The 20,743-nt window shown below is 35.1% G+C and overlaps 1 protein-coding gene across 1 annotated transcript in view; it reads right to left on the bottom strand.

The window, feature by feature from the left end:
* Window positions 1–12,997: 12,997 nt before the first annotated feature.
* The window catches only part of LOC132561212 (ABC transporter G family member 20-like), a 31,185-nt gene continuing 23,439 nt past the window's right edge, over window positions 12,998–20,743 (bottom strand). Inside the window, exons 16-21 of the mRNA XM_060225942.1 lie at window positions 17,335–17,423; window positions 15,573–15,676; window positions 15,101–15,173; window positions 14,524–14,610; window positions 13,741–13,845; window positions 12,998–13,201 (exon numbers count right to left, since the gene is read on the bottom strand). Coding sequence (XP_060081925.1) covers window positions 13,095–13,201; window positions 13,741–13,845; window positions 14,524–14,610; window positions 15,101–15,173; window positions 15,573–15,676; window positions 17,335–17,423 — 565 coding nt within the window. The 3' untranslated portion in view covers window positions 12,998–13,094. The remainder of the gene's footprint in view (window positions 13,202–13,740; window positions 13,846–14,523; window positions 14,611–15,100; window positions 15,174–15,572; window positions 15,677–17,334; window positions 17,424–20,743) is intronic.

The raw sequence follows: 20,743 nt of genomic DNA, 5'->3' as shown, positions 1-20,743 counted from the left end.
TAGAACATGTCAGCGTCAATGACGAGCCCTCTGTGACTGATGAAGGTGACGATGTCAATTTCACGTCGTTACCTTAAACAGTGAAACAGAAATGTGTTCACAACACTCAGTGCAAACAGTAGGAACATATAAATGGATAATAACAATGTCAATGAAAGGGTTATGGCACATGTTAAATAGGACAATGAAATGGCAGTTTCATGTAAAGCGACAGTGTGCTAATACGAATGTATATGAATAGTGATAAAAAAAAAAACGAAAAAACAAAAATTGTGAAAATGTCACTTATCAACAATGTTAAAAAATCGAAATCGTTTAAGGCATGAAATGCTACCACAGCTTATATATGAATTCATTAAAAATCAATATTTGATTAAATTAATATGCACGCATATTTTGTATAACATATATAAGACCTAAAACCTTTCTAAAATGGTACTACAACAGCTGACTTTATCACAAATGTTACTTGATATTAGAAAATCAACATCCATCATGAAATACAGCTGGGGTATGTCTTGGTTATAGTTCGTCTCGTGACCTGCACTAAATTTTATGATCGTATTTAAACAGAGAAAAAAATCGGCCTTGTTTCTTAAACTCTTAAAGATTGAAAGATGCATGTGTATATTCAGGTACGTAAGGTTACATATTTATTCCTGACAAAATACCGTTTAGATGTTTAGCGGAGAATAAAAGAGAATTATTTCATTTTTGTTATTTGGAAAAAATTTAATTACAGAGATAAGAATATCTTAAAATATTGTATAGACCTGTGGAATATCATTGTTATTCATACTACAAACATTTAAAAGTATTTATATCATTAATGATAGTCTTTATTCCAACATACATTATATTTTCTAGTCTGTTAAGTTTGGGATGTGAAACGTATTCAAATGTTTCAGTGAAAATCGTGTAATGAAAGTTTGAAATTGTTATCAATTCGATTCAGTAATTGTAGTACATATTAAGGTGATATAAAGTATGTATGTGCCTCATCTTGTTTGCTACAAACAAACAGAGGGTATGAACTTGTGTTATGAAAATACAATTTTCGAAAAAAGTTGAAACAGAAGCTAGGTATAAATAAGACAAGTATTTGCACTCCAACATTTCCAGTCTTAGTTTAAGATCAGCTGCTCCGAATGGTAACTTTATTTACCTAATTGAAAATACGCCGCGGATGAATACATATATAATATTTTATTGATAAATCCAAGTCATGTTCCAAGACCAAGTTAGACTTAACTAATTCACGTGGCACACTGACAAGTATTTGTACAAGTATATATACTACACAACAAGGAATATATCTTGATATGGTCGTGAATAAGACAATATATATGTTCGTTGTCTTCATCAAACAATGTCTTTCGAAATTCTATATAACAATTAAGCCTGTTGATAGTCAATATCAAAGAAAAGGCATTCGTGATATGTGAATGAGTCAGATGTTCTATTTGGAATCAAGAGGATTGCTGTACTTAGTGAAGACGTTTGAAGTCAAATGAACTATGTGAACATTAAAAGTTACAATCGTGAGCTTAAAGGAAGATAAAGCACAATCACAAAATAGTATCCGTTTGGGTTATGTAAAGATTCTTTATACACAACCAGGAATTTTAATATGTGACGTTTCGGTGACCAGTACGATCCGTACGCTGTCACCTTCCTCAGACAAATGACCAGTAAAGCATGTACACAAAGGTGTGATATGTGTACGAGTTGTCGTGGAATAGCGTCGATTTCGGACATGCTGACAAGTGCCGAAATGCACATGCTTTACTGGTCATTTGTCTGAGGAAGGTGACAGCGTACGGATCGTACTAGTCACCGCAACGTCACATATTAAAATTCCTGGTTGTGTATAAAGAATCTTTACATAATCCTTACTTTCCAACCTGACGAAAATGTTCAGTAGTATCCGTTTGGGTATTTGTGTATGACAGGATGTGTAGAGATTTTACTTTTGGGTATTTGTGTATGGCATGTGGTGTGGTGTTTGTATTTTTGGGGTATTTGTGTATGACATGAGGTGTGGAGTTTGTATTTTTGGGGTATTTGTGTATGACATGAGGTGTGGAGTTTGTATTTTTGGGGTATTTGTGTATGACATGAGGTGTGGAGTTTGTATTTTTGGGGTATTTGTGTATGACATGAGGTATGGTGTTTGTATTTTTGGGGTATTTGTGTATGACATGAGGTATGGTGTTTGTATTTTTGGAGTATTTGTGTATGACATGAGGTGTGGAGTTTGTATTTTTGGAGTATTTGTGTATGACATGAGGTGTGGAGTTTGTATTTTTGGGGTATTTGTGTATGACATGAGGTGTGGTGTTTGTATTTCTGAGGTATCTGTGTATGACATGAGGTGTGGTGTTTGTATTTTAGGGTATTTGTGGTGTGGTGTTTGTATTTTGGTTATTTGTGTATGACATGAGGTGTGGTGTTTGTATTTCTGAGGTATTTGTGTATGACATGAGGTATGGAGTTTGTATTTTGGTTATTTGTGTATGACATGAGGTGTGGAGTTTGTATTTTTGGGGTATTTGTGTATGACATGAGGTGTTGTGTTTGTATTTCTGAGGTATTTGTGTATGACATGAGGTGTGGAGTTTGTATTTCTGAGGTATTTGTGTATGACATGAGGTGTGGAGTTTGTATGTTAGGGTATTTTTGTATGGTATGTGGTGTGGTGTTTGTATTTTGGTTATTTGTGTATGACATGAGGTGTGGTGTTTGTATTTCTGAGGTATTTGTGTATGACATGAGGTATGGAGTTTGTATTTTGGTTATTTGTGTATGACATGAGGTGTGGAGTTTGTATTTCTGAGGTATTTGTGTATGACATGAGCTGTGGAGTTTGTATTTTTGGGGTATTTGTGTATGACATGAGGTGTTGTGTTTGTATTTCTGAGGTATTTGTGTATGACATGAGGTGTGGAGTTTGTATTTTTGGGTATTTGTGTATGACAGGAGGTGTGGTGTTTGTATTTTTGGGGTATTTGAGTATGACATGAGGTATGGTGTTTGTATTTTTGGGGTATTTGTGTATGACATGAGGTGTGGAGTTTGTATGTTAGGGTATTTGTGTATGACATGAGGTATGGTGTTTGTATTTTTGGGGTATTTGTGTATGACATGAGGTGTGGTGTTTGTATTTTTGGGATATTTGTGTATGACATGAGGTGTGGAGTTTGTATTTCTGAGGTATTTGTGTATGACATGAGGTGTGGAGTTTGTATTTCTGAGGTATTTGTGTATGACATGAGGTGTGGAGTTTGTATTTCTGAGGTATTTGTGTATGACATGAGGTGTGGAGTTTGTATTTTTGGGGTATTTGTGTATGACATGAGGTGTGGTTTGTATTTCTGAGTTTGTGTATGACATTGGAGTTTGTATTTTTGGGTATTTGTGTATGACAGGAGGTGTGGTGTTTGTATTTTTGGGGTATTTGTGTATGACATGGGGTATGGTGTTTGCATTTTTGGGGTATTTGTGTATGACATGAGGTGTGGAGTTTGTATTTTTGGGATATTTGTGTATGACATGAGGTGTGGAGTTTGTATTTTTGGGGTATTTGTGTATGACATTATGTGTGGAGTTTGTATTTTTGGAATATTTGTGTATGACATGAGGTGTGGAGTTTGTATGTTAGGGTATTTGTGTATGACATGAGGTAGGGTGTTTGTATTTTGGTTATTTGTGTATGACATGAGGTGTGGAGTTTGTATTTCTGAGGTATTTGTGTATGACATGAGGTGTGGAGTTTGTATTTTGGTTATTTGTGTATGACATGAGGTGTGGAGTTTGTATTTCTGAGGTATTTGTGTATGACATGAGGTGTGGAGTTTGTATTTTTGGGGTATTTGTGTATGACATGAGGTGTGGAGTTTGTATTTCTGAGGTATTTGTGTATGACATGAGGTGTTGTGTTTGTATTTTTGGGATATTTGTGTATGACATGAGGTGTGGAGTTTGTATTTCTGAGGTATTTGTGTATGACATGAGGTGTGGAGTTTGTATTTTTGGGGTATTTGTGTATGACATGAGGTGTTGTGTTTGTATTTTTGAGGTATTTGTGTATGACATGAGGTGTGGAGTTTGTATTTTTGGAATATTTGTGTATGACATGAGGTGTGGAGTTTGTATTTTTGGAGTATTTGTGTATGACATGAGGTGTGGAGTTTGTATTTTTGGAATATTTGTGTATGACATGAGGTGTGGAGTTTGTATTTTTGAGGTATTTGTGTATGACATGAGGTGTGGAGTTTGTATTTTTGGAATATTTGTGTATGACATGAGGTGTGGAGTTTGTATTTTTGGAGTATTTGTGTATGACATGAGGTGTGGAGTTTGTATTTTTGGAGTATTTGTGTATGACATGAGGTGTGGAGTTTGTATTTTTGGAGTATTTGTGTATGACATGAGGTGTGGAGTTTGTATTTTTGGGGTATTTGTGTATGACATGAGGTGTGGAGTTTGTATTTTTGGGGTATTTGTGTATGACATGAGGTGTGGAGTTTGTATTTTTGGGGTATTTGTGTATGACATGAGGTGTGGAGTTTGTATTTTTGGGGTATTTGTGTATGACATGAGGTGTGGAGTTTGTATTTTTGGAGTATTTGTGTATGACATGAGGTGTGGTGTTTGTATTTTTGGAGTATTTGTGTATGACAGGAGGTGTGGAGTTTGTATTTTTGGGGTATTTGTGTATGACAGGAGGTGTGGAGTTTGTATTTTTGGAATATTTGTGTATGACATGAGGTGTGGAGTTTGTATTTTTGGGGTATTTGTGTATGACATTATGTGTGGAGTTTGTATTTTTGGAATATTTGTGTATGACATGAGGTGTGGAGTTTGTATTTTTGGAGTATTTGTGTATGACATGAGGTGTGGAGTTTGTATTTTTGGGGTATTTGTGTATGACATGAGGTGTGGAGTTTGTATTTTGGGGGTATTTGTGTATGACATGAGGTGTGGAGTTTGTATATTTGGGGTATTTGTGTATGACATTAGCAGATATGGGGTCACTTAATTCCTGAAGCAGATGCACCCGAAATACATTACAAAGCCAATCAGTTCCATGCTCGTCCTCTGTCACGTGCTCAGCAGGGCTGGTAAGGAACATATCTCGCACTGGTGAATAATCACACGTGAAGATGTCATTTTGCCCACCTTGTGCTTTTTCAGAAGTGTATAATGTATTGTTTACCTGAAATTCCCCTACTAGGAAAGTGTTTCTTTTGTAAACCACAGTCATGGCTGTGCTAATGGCTGTTCTCAATGAACACGAAAATAGTAGCCCAAGATACAATACCGGGGAAGGCGGATTCATGGACATCGTTGTTGACTTTACTGTAATAGATTTAATTTAGCTGTGTGATCATGTATCGATTACAGTCAGCTTAAATTTGAAGTATTATCTTTTTAAATGCATTGCTACAGTTTATATCTGATTCCGTTTATATATTCTATGTAAAGGTAGGTGATATTTGTGTGTATTCTGATCAAATGATATGCTCTGTTGTTTCTGTATACGTGTGTGTGTTAGAATCGATGCTGTATCTGTTTTATAAAACATAAAATAATGTATACCATGTTTAAAATACACAAGTTTTACCGTCCATTTCACAGGGGCATACGTGTACATACACTTTGTAAATGTCTTTTGTGCTATATATAGGTCACCAGAAATAGTTTTATACTCCACTCAACTAAGACATTAGTGTATCATTATTATACAATAAACCAATATATCTAAGCAAGAAAGATGTAATCCTGACATAACAATATCACACATTGACAAATAGGTATATGTCATATTGAGTTTAAACACCACGTACCTGTAGAAGTGTTTACAATCAGAAGGAAAAGAAACAGAGGAGACACAATCAACGCCATATTGACTTCCTGTGTTTTTCAACTTCCTTGTTCGGAACATAGGATAACAGTGTTTCCTTTGTTCAATATATAAATAGATTATCCATTACAATCTAAACATGTCCTCGTATGACCTTGACAAAGTGTATATACAGTGTATTCTGTCTAAACCTGACACTGTTCAATCCAGATATTTGCCTAATCTGGTCAAATTATTCAGTCCCAATTCCATCACATCAATATTATAACAATGGATTCTCTACAATCCGGAATCTCTTTAAACCGACCAAAATATTCGGACCTAAAGGTGTTCGGTGTGGACAGATTCCGCTTTATTACCTTTTAACAAACATACGAACCGTAATTTGTACAGCATCGTCTTTTACAATCACATTAGATGTAGCAGTCATCTTATAGAGGAATGGAGTACTGTTCTTGTTCGCTGTCAATTTCTACTCTTAATCCGCATGTATAGTTTACTTTCATGTTAACTTCATCAACATCGTAAATCACAGGAACGTGCCCAATCCATGTCATACGGAATGTCGGTTGGGACTCGTGCCAAATCCCTGTCATACGGAATGTCGGTTGGGACTCGTGCCAAATCCCTGTCATACGGAATGTCGGTTGAGGCTCGTGCCAAATCCCTGTCATACGGAATGTCGGTTGGGGCTCGTGCCAAATCCCTGTCATACGGAATGTCGGTTGGGGCTCGTGCCAAATCATGTTATACGGAATGTCGGTTGGGGCTCGTGACAAATCATGTCATACGGAATGTCGGTTGGGACTCGTGCCAAATCCCTGTCATACGGAATGTCGGTTGGGGCTCGTGCCAAATCATGTCATACGGAATGTCGGTTGGGACTCGTGCCAAATCATGTCATACGGAATGTCGGTTGGGGCTCGTGCCAATGCCATGTCATACAGAATGTCGGTTGGGACTCGTGCCAAATCATGTCATACGGAATGTCGGTTGGGGCTCGTGCCAAATCCATATCATACAGAATGTCGGTTGGGACTCGTGCCAAATCATGTCATACGGAATGTCGGTTGGGACTCGTGCCAAATCATGTCATACGGAATGTCGGTTGGGACTCGTGACAAATCCCTGTCATACGGAATGTCGGTTTGGACTCGTGCCAAATCATGTCATACGGAATGTCGGTTGGGACTCGTGCCAAATCCATGTCATACGGAATGTCGGTTGGGACTCGTGCCAAATCATGTCATACGGAATGTCGGTTGGGACTCGTGCCAAATCCATGTCATACGGAATGTCGGTTGGGACTCGTGCCAAATCATGTCATACGGAATGTCGGTTGGGGCTCGTGCCAAATCATGTCATACAGAATGTCGATTGGGACTCGTGCCAAATCATGTCATACGGAATGTCGGTTGGGGCTCGTGCCAAATCATGTCATACGGAATGTCGGTTGGGGCTCGTGCCAAATCCATATAATACAGAATGTCGGTTGGGACTCGTGCCAAATCATGTCATACGGAATGTCGGTTGGGACTCGTGCCAAATCATGTCATACGGAATGTCGGTTGGGACTCGTGACAAATCCCTGTCATACGGAATGTCGGTTTGGACTCGTGCCAAATCATGTCATACGGAATGTCGGTTGGGACTCGTGCCAAATCCATGTCATACGGAATGTCGGTTGGGACTCGTGCCAAATCATGTCATACGGAATGTCGGTTGGGACTCGTGCCAAATCCATGTCATACGGAATGTCGGTTGGGACTCGTGCCAAATCCATGTCATACAGAATGTCTGTTGGGACTCGTGCCAAAGCCATGTGATACGGAATGTCGGTTGGGGCTCGTGTCAAATCATGTCATACGGAATGTCGGTTGGGGCTCGTGCCAAATCCCTGTCATACGGAATGTCGGTTGGGGTTCGTGACAAATCATGTCATACGGAATGTCGGTTGGGGCTCGTGACAAATCCCTGTCATACGGAATGTCGGTTGGGGCTCGTGCCAAATCCCTGTCATACGGAATGTCGGTTGGGGTTCGTGCCAAAGCCATGTGATACGGAATGTCGGTTGGATTATTCCAACAAGTCCTTGATATAAAACTGCATGTTTAAGGAATAGTAAAATACCCTTTTAGCAGACAAGTTCCGAGCGTCAGACATTTTTCAGGCTATTCTGAAATGCGATGTTTAGGAATAAAAGAAATACTGGTGTTAAGTAAGTCCAAGTGTAGAGATAGTTGGAGTAACCATATGAAAGCTGTGTGCTGGTTTGGGTTCATGAAAATTACTTGGGAGAAGCTGTATGCTGTGCCCACCTATGTGGGAGTCCTGGGAGAAACAGGACAGTGAGCTGTGTGTTCGGAAGTAGAATGCAGAGACGCCAACAGTGACCTTGGGGAGGCATATACCTCAGAACCGTGCAGGGAGGCCTATAAAAGAATGCTATTCGCTAGACCCATAGTGGGAGCGACGGTCCCAGGACACCAAGTCAACTAGGGTGTTGTGGAGGCCAGTTATATTCGGTCGGTGATGAAAAGAGAATTCATTCGTCACACTGGTGGAGCATTTGTGTGTTGACACCTGTAGAGACGGGAACTTTGGGAAACAGTGAACTCTATAATGACTTCTGTGCAGTTAATCAAATATACACGTAATTAATGAATGTGTGAGTGGATGTGCGTTAGTGAGTTGTATATATGTCTATGTTCTTATGATTTTGTATATATATTCTAAGTGAATATATTTGTTGAACTCATTTCATGCCGTTGTTTTACCTGTTTGCTACTTATTGGACTGAGCCTAAACCCACAAATCTTGACAATTGCATAACATTTTTAATAAAAACAAACGGAAAAAATAAATTTCGATTTTTTATTTTATCACAAAGCATATTAAAATCATATTTAACAATAAATTTGCAAACAAAGTCAGAATACGGTTGACAACAATGAAATCATTAGTTATATATAATTACAATAACAGAAAATTTTATTGTCATTACCGGAAAATAAACTTTACAGATAACATTTATATAAATTTGTTTATTTGAAGTAATTGATATATTCATTATTGAAACGTTAGGTATTTATCAAAAGTTTAAAGCAAAATGGATGTATTTTACAGGAAATGATGAAATGTTATTTCCATTGACTATAGAGAACGTATGAAGGAATACAGCAGTTCTTTTTCGTATTCCCTGAACAACAGGAATTGTCTACAACCAAACAGTGATAACATTGCTTAGTTCAGACCACTGGTTGTTGTCACTGGTGCACATCATCTTTGGGATGCATTGATATCCAAACTAAACTTATTTATATTACAAATGCAGAACAATATATATACTTATATTTATTTAATAACTCTTGTTGGCCTGGATGGAAGCACAGGAAGGGTTTTCCTGTGAACAGAAACACTAGTAACCAGGGAAAACCCATATGGTTGGGTCTGTGACCCTAATGGTTTTCATGTCAGTTCCGAGAAACAAACCCCGGACATCTTAACGAAAGGCAAATGCGTTACCAACCCGCCACCAGACCGACTGTCCAATCAGAAAAAACAAAAGGCTGTCACCTGATTACCTTCTGTATATCAACAACAGTAGGAATTCCACTTAACACTGATTTGATAAAATCCTAAATAATTGTGGAAAATAGAGCAATGAAACATCTGACAGCAGCCATTTTGACCCGATTTCCGTGATACACAGTCATTATAATGTATAATAAAACTTAACACTATTACCTTATCAAATTAGTGAAGAAAACCAGCAGTTGATCACGATATGTATTTAATAAGTGATTTGTTATTCACTATTCCAGCAGGATTCGATTATAGCTTATCGAGAAACATGATAATTTATCACATGATCAGCCAGTTGTTTATAATTTATCACGTGGTCGGCCAGTTGTGTTTATAATTTATCACATGATCGGCCAGTTGTGTTTATAATTTATCAAATGATCAGCCAGTTGTGTTTATAATTCATCACATGATCGTCCAGTTGTGTTTATAATTTATCACATGATCAGCCAGTTGTGTTTATAATTTATAACATGATCAGCCAGTTGTGTTTATAATTTATAACATGATCAGCCAGTTGTGTTTATAATTTATCACATGATCAGCCAGTTGTGTTTATAATTTATAACATGATCAGCCAGTTGTGTTTATAATTTATCACATGATCAGCCAGTTGTGTTTATAATTCATCACATGATCGGCCAGTTGTGTTTATAATTTATAACACGATCAACCAGTTGTGTTTATAATTTATCACATGATCAGCCAGTTGTGTTTATAATTTATCACATGATCAGCCAGTTGTGTTTATAATTTATCACATGATCAGCCAGTTGTGTTTAAAGTAAACTTTAGAAAGATCATAGACATGTAGTAATACAATTATAACATGATGAATATATTTTCTCATGTTATTGTTTCTTTGTGATAAACAGAATCTTCGAATAGTGATAAAGCAATATTGAATTAATAAAGACCAATCACCTGAATGATGTTTAAGTCTCAATATAACAAGGAACTAATGGTGTACCTTATATAAATATCTTTAAAGGGATTTATAAAAGAAGCAGGAAAAAAAATTAAGTTGAACAGGTTTCAAACACACCTGTAACATACCTTTTATTAAAAAAAATAGTGTATATTGTAGTTCCTACTATCAATGATATCCCCTTTATAGATTTTTTGTATCTATTTTATACAATAATATATAAAATTATATCAGAGTGTTCACAAACCAAACATCATTTCCTCAACCACTACAAACAGGTGACTGGAAATGTCACATGTTTCACACACACCTTGTCCATATTTCTTGCTTCTTGTTCTTTTCATTGCCTACTTTTCCAGTAAAAAACCTGTCCTCTATCTTGGCATGACAAATATTATGACTCTGGAAAACGTGTCAGTACTTTTTAACAAATCTATCTGTACAATTAAGTGACTGCATATTAATAATATACAACAACACCAGATTACAAGTACATGTCATGAGCACACACCAGCAGTTATGAGAAAACCTGCTTACAAAACTACAAATTTATTATAAAGGAACCTGTAGATGTATCAGTATATACCCAAGCACATTTTACTTGGAAAATTGCAGGATAATTCATAAATTTGGTAAAGTACCTTAAAACTCTTCTGTCCATATCTGGGTCCTGAAAAGAAGAAATGTGAGTCATTTTTATCCCTATAGGTCCTGTCTCTCAAGCTCAGAGGAAACAATATTACTGTATTCGACCCAATAAGCGCCCATATCCTTATAAGCGCCCCTTCCCCCCATCAGATACCTAAAAGTCTAGATTTACTTAACTTTAAGTCACGATTAAGAATTGTTTTAAGTCGGTTTATAAGATGTACTCCTGAAAAACGTAAAAAAAAATTATATCTAAGATGGTCTAAGATGGTTTTATTGCATGTAAAAAAAACCGAGTGATTTTATAAATACATGAACCGTACAGTACATTTTTTAGCACTGAATGTGTTTCTTTTACATCTAAGATGGTCTCTAATAAGCATTTCCTTTAACTGCAATTTTTAAGTGTCCCGGGCACTTATTGGATTGAATATGGTAATCACATTTTTTGTTTAACAATGGCTACGAAAGTTTTCTGAAAGATTTCACTAAAATTGGTCCGGTTTTGTTTTTTATGTAGAAGAAGTTGAATATAACAAGTTTACTGATGGGAGACAATGGACAGCCAGCTATAACTAAAGACAGTCTTTGAGGTACCTCAAAATGGATTTCAAACTCGGTAGGGATTAAAGCTACAGTAAAATTTATGAGTATTTGGTACACAAATGTTTTATATATTATGAAAACTATCAAACTTATCAGTCGTGCAATCAAAATTAATGGAATACTGAACAGAACCTATATTTCAAACTAGAAAGAGTTGAAAACTATTCAAGTTTTTATTTCCCTGTTAAAGCTAGAATGAGGACTGAATGTAAAACTTGCAGACTGAACAAAAAGCATTATATACCATATTTTAAAATTTGTAGATACACATACATGTATGACAGCTATCAAACTTAACAGGTACGAATTAAATTTTTAATTGCAAGCAAAACCCCAAATAATTAAAAGATAATTTATATACAAATAAGATCATTATAAAAAAATCTATATTCAATAACATCATGAACGTATATATAATCTCAGAGACACGTATGTCAAAATCATCTATTATCTACATATTCAACTCCATATATGGTCATGTTAATAAATATGATATTTAATATCGTTTATGTCATAGCAGACAAACTAAGGAGAGGCTCTGAAAAGGTGTAGATATTTGTGCCCGATCCTTTCAGTACTTTCAATATATTGTCAGTAAGAAATGTTTGAATGAACAAAGGAATGGATACCAAACTTGCATTGCTTTACAATATAAAACATAAATAAAACAAAACACTAAAATCATATCACAACACATATATCACTAACAGTTCCATGTCAAATGTTAATAGGGACTAATAAAACAAAATTAACACCTCAGATAAAAACCACACAATCAGTAAAACAAACACTTATTCAATTTGTAGTTCTACACATGTTAAATGTATTGTTTTGAGCAAAATTTATTTAAATCTAGAAAATGATGTTTCACAGCAGAGGACACTCTAGGAATGATAGTGTTAACTTTCTTTCAGCAATTTCCACACCATAGCAAATTAACGACAATCAAATTTTATAAAACACTTACACTTTACAGTATCATGCATTTGCATCATCTGTATCTTAATTCATGGTGAACAATTTCTGCAAATTCGTTTCAATTGTAAATTTTGCGGAGGTTGATTGCATTCAAAAGAAAGTCACTTGTAGTGACCTTGGATTGCCATATTCAAGTGTTTATTGTAGATTATATCGTAACTATTTTAAAATATAAATCAATAATGTAACCATTAATGTAAATGATTATCATCATACATCTTCATAAAGCAGATTGTATTGTACTCATAATAATTTATTCTATCTTCCACAAATCAGCAAATTTACTGTTCAGTCAAACTCAAATATTAGTTTTGTCAAATATATGATATGAACTTAAACAAATAATCTGCATCAATTATAAAAACAAAATTGTTGTATGTATTAAAACATGAAATATAGAATCTCAAAAGTAGACAAAATCTTGAACTTGTTATATTTTGTGTACAGCACAAAAAACAAAGCCTATTGTTTGAATCCAAAATCCTATTGTTTGAGTCGAAGTATAAAGCCAGCAAGGGCCAACAAGCCAAAGCTCCAGCCAAGTGTTACCAGGTATCCCCGCCAAACTGGCAGGTCTGTTAAGGTCCAGCCTGTTAAAAGTTAAAAAATAAACAGGTTTGTAATGACAGTTGTGACAAGCCAGACACAGGGTAAAAAGATAAAAAAATTAAGTAAAATGAGAACTAAAAAGGAACAGCTTAACACAGGTTTTGTCTGATATAATACCATTAAATTTGATGTTGTTACCACTGATATTATAGTAAGTTGGACTGGATATCAACTATTAAGTCTCCATAGAATCTTCCTATGTGAATATAATGTAGTGCCAATTGTAGTTTTGCTACTTTCTATCCAGTAAAATTGACTAATTGACTGAATATCACATAAGTCTGCACAGAATCTTCTTGTGCACTAGATACCGTACTGTGTATGTGATCAATATAGTGATGATGTATGCAAGATGTGTGGACAGAGTATTAGATGTGTCGTGTGTTACCAAAAGTGTGTTGAACAGCAATATAACTGGACGGGCTTATTGCAAGGTATAAGGCCAATTAAATATAGATAATATTTCTCATGTCAATCATTACTTGATGATTCAGTATATAGCTTATTTTTGTCTACGAACCTCGACTAAGGATAGCACGCATGGCATCCGCCCCGTATGTCATAGGTAAACAAATACTGATATAATGTAACCAATGGGGCATGGCTTCCACCGGCCAGATGATACCTGTAAATACATAAAACTTCCATCTAATAATAAAGATTACGTTTACAAATTCATGTCCTTCTAACTAATTTTCAAAACTTCTTCACAATACATTTGTGGCGTGAAAATGTTTGCATGTAAAATGATTAAAATGGATTCAGGATAAAGTTTAAAATAACCACACAGTAAGTAAAAAGTCGGATCGGGTGGCGTAGTGGTAACACACTCACCTTTCACCTAGCTGTCCAGGGTTAAATTCCCGGAACAAACGTGAAAAAGCATTGGGTCACCTGCCCGATCCCATGGGTTTTCCCTGGGTATGCTGGTTTCCTCCCACAATAAGACCCCTCACACGCTTATATTCGGGCCAACAAGAGTGATTTATTTAAGTTGAAATAACTTGTATGGCAATCGTTGTAAATTAAAGTTTATACTTATATATAAGTAAAAAGTCCCCTTAGTCGATTACATGTAAAATCATGTATTTTCACTGGGCTCACTTTTTGTGACTTCCCCCTAAAAATACATTTCCGTGGATTAATCTAATTCACAATATAAACCATAACCAATGTCAATTTTAATCATGTTTTGGATATTTAAATTTTTGATTCAGAATATCCATGAAATAAATTCACCACAAAAATAAGCAATTTTTACAGTAAGTAAAGAACGAGTACTTGTAAACACATTCCAACTTACCGCTCAGTAATAACATAGGATAAACAGATCCTAATGCTAGCTGTATGGCAGAAGTTTCTTCCTCACATAGCACAGAAATGATGATACCTTTAATGAAAAGAAATATTAAACAAACAGTCTTTGTCTATTTAATGCTTAACTCAGAAATCCGTAAGTACAGTCTTTGTCTATTTAATGCTTAACTCAGAAATCTGTAAGTACAGTCTTTGTCTATTTAATGCTTAACTCAGAAATCTGTAAGTACAGTCTTTGTCTATTTAATGCTTAACTCAGAAATCTGTAAGTACAGTCTTTGTCTATTTAATGCTTAACTCAGAAATCCGTAAGTACAGTCTTTGTCTATTTAATGCTTAACTCAGAAATCCGTAAGTACAGTCTTTGTCTATAGTACAGTCTTTGTCTATTTAATGCTTAACTCAGAAATCCGTAAGTACAGTCTTTGTCTATTTAATGCTTAACTCAGAAATCCGTAAGTACAGTCTTTGTCTATTTATTGCTTAACTCAGAAATCTGTAAGTACAGTCTTTGTCTGTAAAATGTAAAGCAAAGACACCATGAAGACATAATATATACATACCTAGAGTCATAACACAGAAACCTTGTAACAACACAAGTATGATCACCCAGATCAGAGGCCCTTTATATGGCACCTAGAAAATCAATCCAAATGAAATACTATCATCACTTTAAAAATTTGTAATTAAAAACTCTTAACGAAAATCTGTGTATATTTCTTTTGTCTTTTTGCTTACCTAACTATACTTTTGAAAGAATCATCAATTAATGATGCTGATTGTGTGATGACGGTTCATGAAGATGACAACTGTAGATCTGAACCAAATGCAACTTTGCATAAATATATTATTCCCATAAGTACAAAGTTCTATTTGAATGAATGTGAGCTTGTGTCTACATATATATCGTTATATTATGTGCTGCAGTGAAACCTTCGAAAAATATGTAATCAAATAAATCAAATCATGGAAATTAAGAATTATCAATTGACAATTAAATCTTTTTGGGTTTACATTTCTTAATTTGAGACATACATGAAAGACAAGTAGAGCGAACACCAGCAAGAGGCCAACCTGCACCATCATCACCAACAATTGGGTCAGCACGTGGGCTAGCATAATCTCAAAAGGAGTCATTCCTGTTAACAAAAACATACTAAGTTGTACTGCTGACGTTAGTGTAAGCTAACATCATTCCTGTCAACAAAAAAACATACTAAGTTGTACTGCTGACATTAGTGTAAGCTAACATCATTCCTGTCACAAAAACATACTAAGTTGTATTGCTGACATTAGTGTAAGCTAACATCATTCCTGTCACAAAAACATACTAAGTTGTACTGCTGACATTAGTGTAAGCTAACACCATTCCTGTCAACAAAAACATACTAAGTTGTACTGCTGACATCATTCTTGTCAACAAAAAAAACATACTAAGTTGTACTGCTGACATTAGTGTAAGCTAACATCATTCCTGTCAACAAAAAACATACTAAGTTGTACTGCTGACATCATTCCTGTCAACAAAAAAACATACTAAGTTGTACTGCTGACATCATTCCTGTCAACAAAAAAACATACTAAGTTGTACTGCTGACATCATTCCTGTCAACAAAAAAACATACTAAGTTGTACTGCTGACATCATTCCTGTCAACAAAAAAACATACTAAGTTGTACTGCTGACATCATTCCTGTCAACAAAAAAACATACTAAGTTGTACTGCTGACATCATTCCTGTCAACAAAAAAACATACTAAGTTGTACTGCTGACATCATTCCTGTCAACAAAAAAACATACTAAGTTGTACTGCTGACATCATTCCTGTCAACAAAAAAACATACTAAGTTGTACTGCTGACATCATTCCTGTCAACAAAAAAACATACTAAGTTGTACTGCTGACATCATTCCTGTCAACAAAAAAACATACTAAGTTGTACTGCTGACATCATTCCTGTCAACAAAAAAACATACTAAGTTGTACTGCTGACATTAGTGTAGTCAAAGATAACATAACTCATGTCTACTCCCTAACACAGAGTTGTTATATTGTTCTCCATATTGTTATTACTACAACTTAAAGCAAATGGCTCAAACACAGAAAATTAATTTTTTCCTAGGTTTTATTGGTGTGGTTTTATCAAAATCTTCAAACAAAAATAATCATATAATTTTCACAGAATTCCTGCAAAAGACTATTATGGTTTTCTCTCTTAATTTTTCAAAAATTTGTTTCTGTTTCATCCTTGAAAAATAGCAAAAAATAGTTGATATATTTACTAGTAATAAAAATTTAAATGAATTTACAGAAGAAATCAAAAATGGGGTAAAACTCTTCATAAACTCATTATGAAAATGACAAATAAAATAACAATCTATGTATTTATAACAATACATAATTAATTTTTTTTAAAGGGTTAGCAGTGTTTGTATATTATCCCACACATATCTAGTAAAACAGTATCATTACTCTGGTCAAACCACCATTAGAATCGGAATTCAAATTCAACCATCAGTTCCTTACCATCCTACATACTATTTATAAACACATAAAGCTCTATAAAGAAGACATGTGAAAGTATAAAAGATCTTTCTTCCCGAATATACTTAATTCTCCTTACTGCTCTTGCCAAAACATTCCCCCGTAAGTGTATTCAGGGGGTGGGCTTATTACTTGATCATGTTGTTAACACTAATATACAACAATGTAAATGTGTGATCTTATTAGCAGGCAAGGGTTGATCACCAAATCAACTCCGCATGTACAATCTGTGTGTATGTAATGCTATTGTACCTGACACCATACTCCTTTCCAGAAGGCCCTCTTTCTTTTCCATTACAAAAGCCAGCGTAGTCAGTCCTGTTGCCATGAAAAATGTTATACTGAAATATCAAAACCACAATAATATTATTACTTATTTTCTACCTTTGCATCAGTATAGGATTTGGTAGAATTTACCTCAAGGAAATAGATCTAGAGTTCAGCTGGTGAAGGTCAATGGGGACAGTCTTAAATAAAGCAGGTTTAGCAGCGTTTACCTGAGTAACATTGATAGAATTTACCTGAGGAAGGTTGACAGGTTTTACCAGAGGAATGTGGACAGATTTCACCTGAGGAATGTTGACAGAGTTTACCTGAGGAATGCTGTCAGATTTTACCTGAGGAATGCTGACAGATTTTACCTGAGGAATGTGGAGCAGATTTTACCTGAGGAATGTTGACAGAGTTTACCTGAGGAATGTTGACAGAGTTTACCTGAGGAATGTTGACAGAGTTTACCTGAGGAATGTTGATGGAGTTTACCTGAGGAATGTTGACAGAGTTTACCTGAAGTGTTTAGCAGATTTTACCTGAGGAATATTGACTGATTTTACTAGTGAACAATTGACAAAGTTTACCAGTGGAAAGAGTACAGAGCTTACAATTTGTTCACAAAGTTTATCTAAATAAGATTGACAGAGTTTCCATTTTTTAGGTTGGAAGTTAGACTGAAAGTGTTTCCTGGGCAATCCTTGATACTCCAGTGGATACAATCAGTTTCACTCTCTGCACACCAGGAGCATGTTAAGTCAAAATTGCAGTTTCTATGTGTGACACCTTGTGGACAAGACAAGAAGACTATTTTGATGAATATCAAACAAATCCCAAGATTGCATAACAATATATTCTAATGGCTTTGAAGTTGGGTGTAGCTCCTTTGTAATTTTCATAAGGAGTGGATCAGCCAGTGATTGGTCAGATTTGTTTTCTTCTGGAACCAATCAAATAGCATCGCTTGTACTTTAACTTTTGTAAATGACATGTTCTAGGGTGCAGAGAGCGAATTTATACATCAAAGTGATTATTACCCCTGGAGTATCATGGATGTTCCTGAGTGAAATTGACAGTGTTTCTTGAGTAATGAAAGAAAGTAATGCTTGGAAAAACATTAAAAAATATTGTTAGTCACTTTTTCTAGGAATTCTATGAAGACTGACTCGGCTTGCTGAAGATGATATACCAGCTGGGTAAAAATTGACGATGGTTGCTGGGGCTGATGCATGTATACCTGGGTAAGGATTGACAGTTTTCTCAGGATAATAAAACACAGTAAAGATTGACAGTTTTTTCAGGATGATATAACAGGGTAAAGATTGACAGTTTTCTCAGGATGATATAACACAGTAAAGATTGACAGTTTTCTCAGGATGATATAACAGGGTAAAGATTGACAGTTTTCTCAGGATGATATAACACAGTAAAGATTGACAGTTTTCTCAGGATGATATAACACAGGGTAAAGATTGACAGTTTTCTCAGGATGATATAACACAGTAAAGATTGACAGTTTTCTCAGGATGATATAACACAGTAAAGATTGACAGTTTTCTCAGGATGATATAACAGGGTAAAGATTGACAGTTTTCTCAGGATGATATAACACAGTAAAGATTGACAGTTTTCTCAGGATGATATAACACAGTAAAGATTGACAGTTTTCTCAGGATGATATAACACAGTAAAGATTGACAGTTTTCTCAGGATGATATAACAGGGTAAAGATTGACAGTTTTCTCAGGATGATATAACACAGTAAAGATTGACAGTTTTCTCAGGATGATACAACACAGTAAAGATTGACAGTTTTCTCAGGATGATATAACACAGTAAAGATTGACAGTTTTCTCAGGATGATATAACAGGGTAAAGATTGACAGTTTTCTCAGGATGATATAACACAGTAAAGATTGACAGTTTTCTCAGGATGATATAACACAGTAAAGATTGACAGTTTTCTCAGGATGATATAACACAGTAAAGATTGACAGTTTTCTCAGGATGATATAACACAGTAAAGATTGACAGTTTTCTCAGGATGATATAACACAGTAAAGATTGACAGTTTTCTCAGGATGATATAACACAGTAAAGATTGACAGTTTTCTCAGGATGATATAACAGGGTAAAGATTGACAGTTTTCTCAGGATGATATAACACAGTAAAGATTGACAGTTTTCTCAGGATGATATAACACAGTAAAGATTGACAGTTTTCTCAGGATGATATAACACAGTAAAGATTGACAGTTTTCTCAGGATGATATAACACAGTAAAGATTGACAGTTTTCTCAGGATGATATAACACAGTAAAGATTGACAGTTTTCTCAGGATGATATAACACAGTAAAGATTGACAGTTTTCTCAGGATGATATAACACAGTAAAGATTGACAGTTTTCTTAGGATGATATAATACAGTAAAGATTGACAGTTTTCTCAAGATGATATAACACAGTAAAGATTGACAGTTTTCTCAGGATGATATAACACAGTAAAGATTGACAGTTTTCTCAGGATGATATAACACAGTAAAGATTGACAGTTTTCTCAGGATGATATAACAGGGTAAAGATTGACAGTTTTCTCAGGATGATATAACACAGTAAAGATTGACAGTTTTCTCAGGATGATATAACACAGTAAAGATTGACAGTTTTCTCAGGATGATATAACACAGTAAAGATTGACAGTTTTCTCAGGATGATATAACACAGTAAAGATTGACAGTTTTCTCAGGATGATATAACACAGTAAAGATTGACAGTTTTCTCAGGATGATATAACAGGGTAAAGATTGACAGTTTTCTCAGGATGATATAACACAGAAAGATTGACAGTTTTCTCAGGAAAGATGATATAACACAGTAAAGATTGACAGTTTTCTCAGGATGATATAACACAGTAAAGATTGACAGTTTTCTCAGGATGATATAACACAGTAAAGATTGACAGTTTTCTCAGGATGATATAACACAGTAAAGATTGACAGTTTTCTCAGGATGATATAACACAGTAAAGATTGACAGTTTTCTCAGGATGATATAACACAGTAAAGATTGACAGTTTTCTCAGGATGATATAACACAGTAAAGATTGACAGTTTTCTCAGGATGATATAACACAGTAAAGATTGACAGTTTTCTCAGGATGATATAACACAGTAAAGATTGACAGTTTTCTCAGGATGATATAACACAGTAAAGATTGACAGTTTTCTCAGGATGATATAACACAGTAAAGATTGACAGTTTTCTCAGGATGATATAACACAGTAAAGATTGACAGTTTTCTCAGGATGATATAACAGGGTAAAGATTGACAGTTTTCTCAGGATGATATAACAGGGTAAAGATTGACAGTTTTCTCAGGATGATATAACAC

This window comes from Ylistrum balloti, unplaced genomic scaffold (assembly GCF_031769215.1).
Source record: "Ylistrum balloti isolate Yb309-2 unplaced genomic scaffold, AGI_CSIRO_Ybal_v1 Utg371178, whole genome shotgun sequence".
Taxonomy (NCBI): Eukaryota; Metazoa; Mollusca; class Bivalvia; order Pectinida; family Pectinidae; genus Ylistrum; species Ylistrum balloti.
The sequence above is the reverse complement of the archived record's forward strand: the minus strand, read 5'-3'. Positions and strand labels throughout refer to the sequence as shown.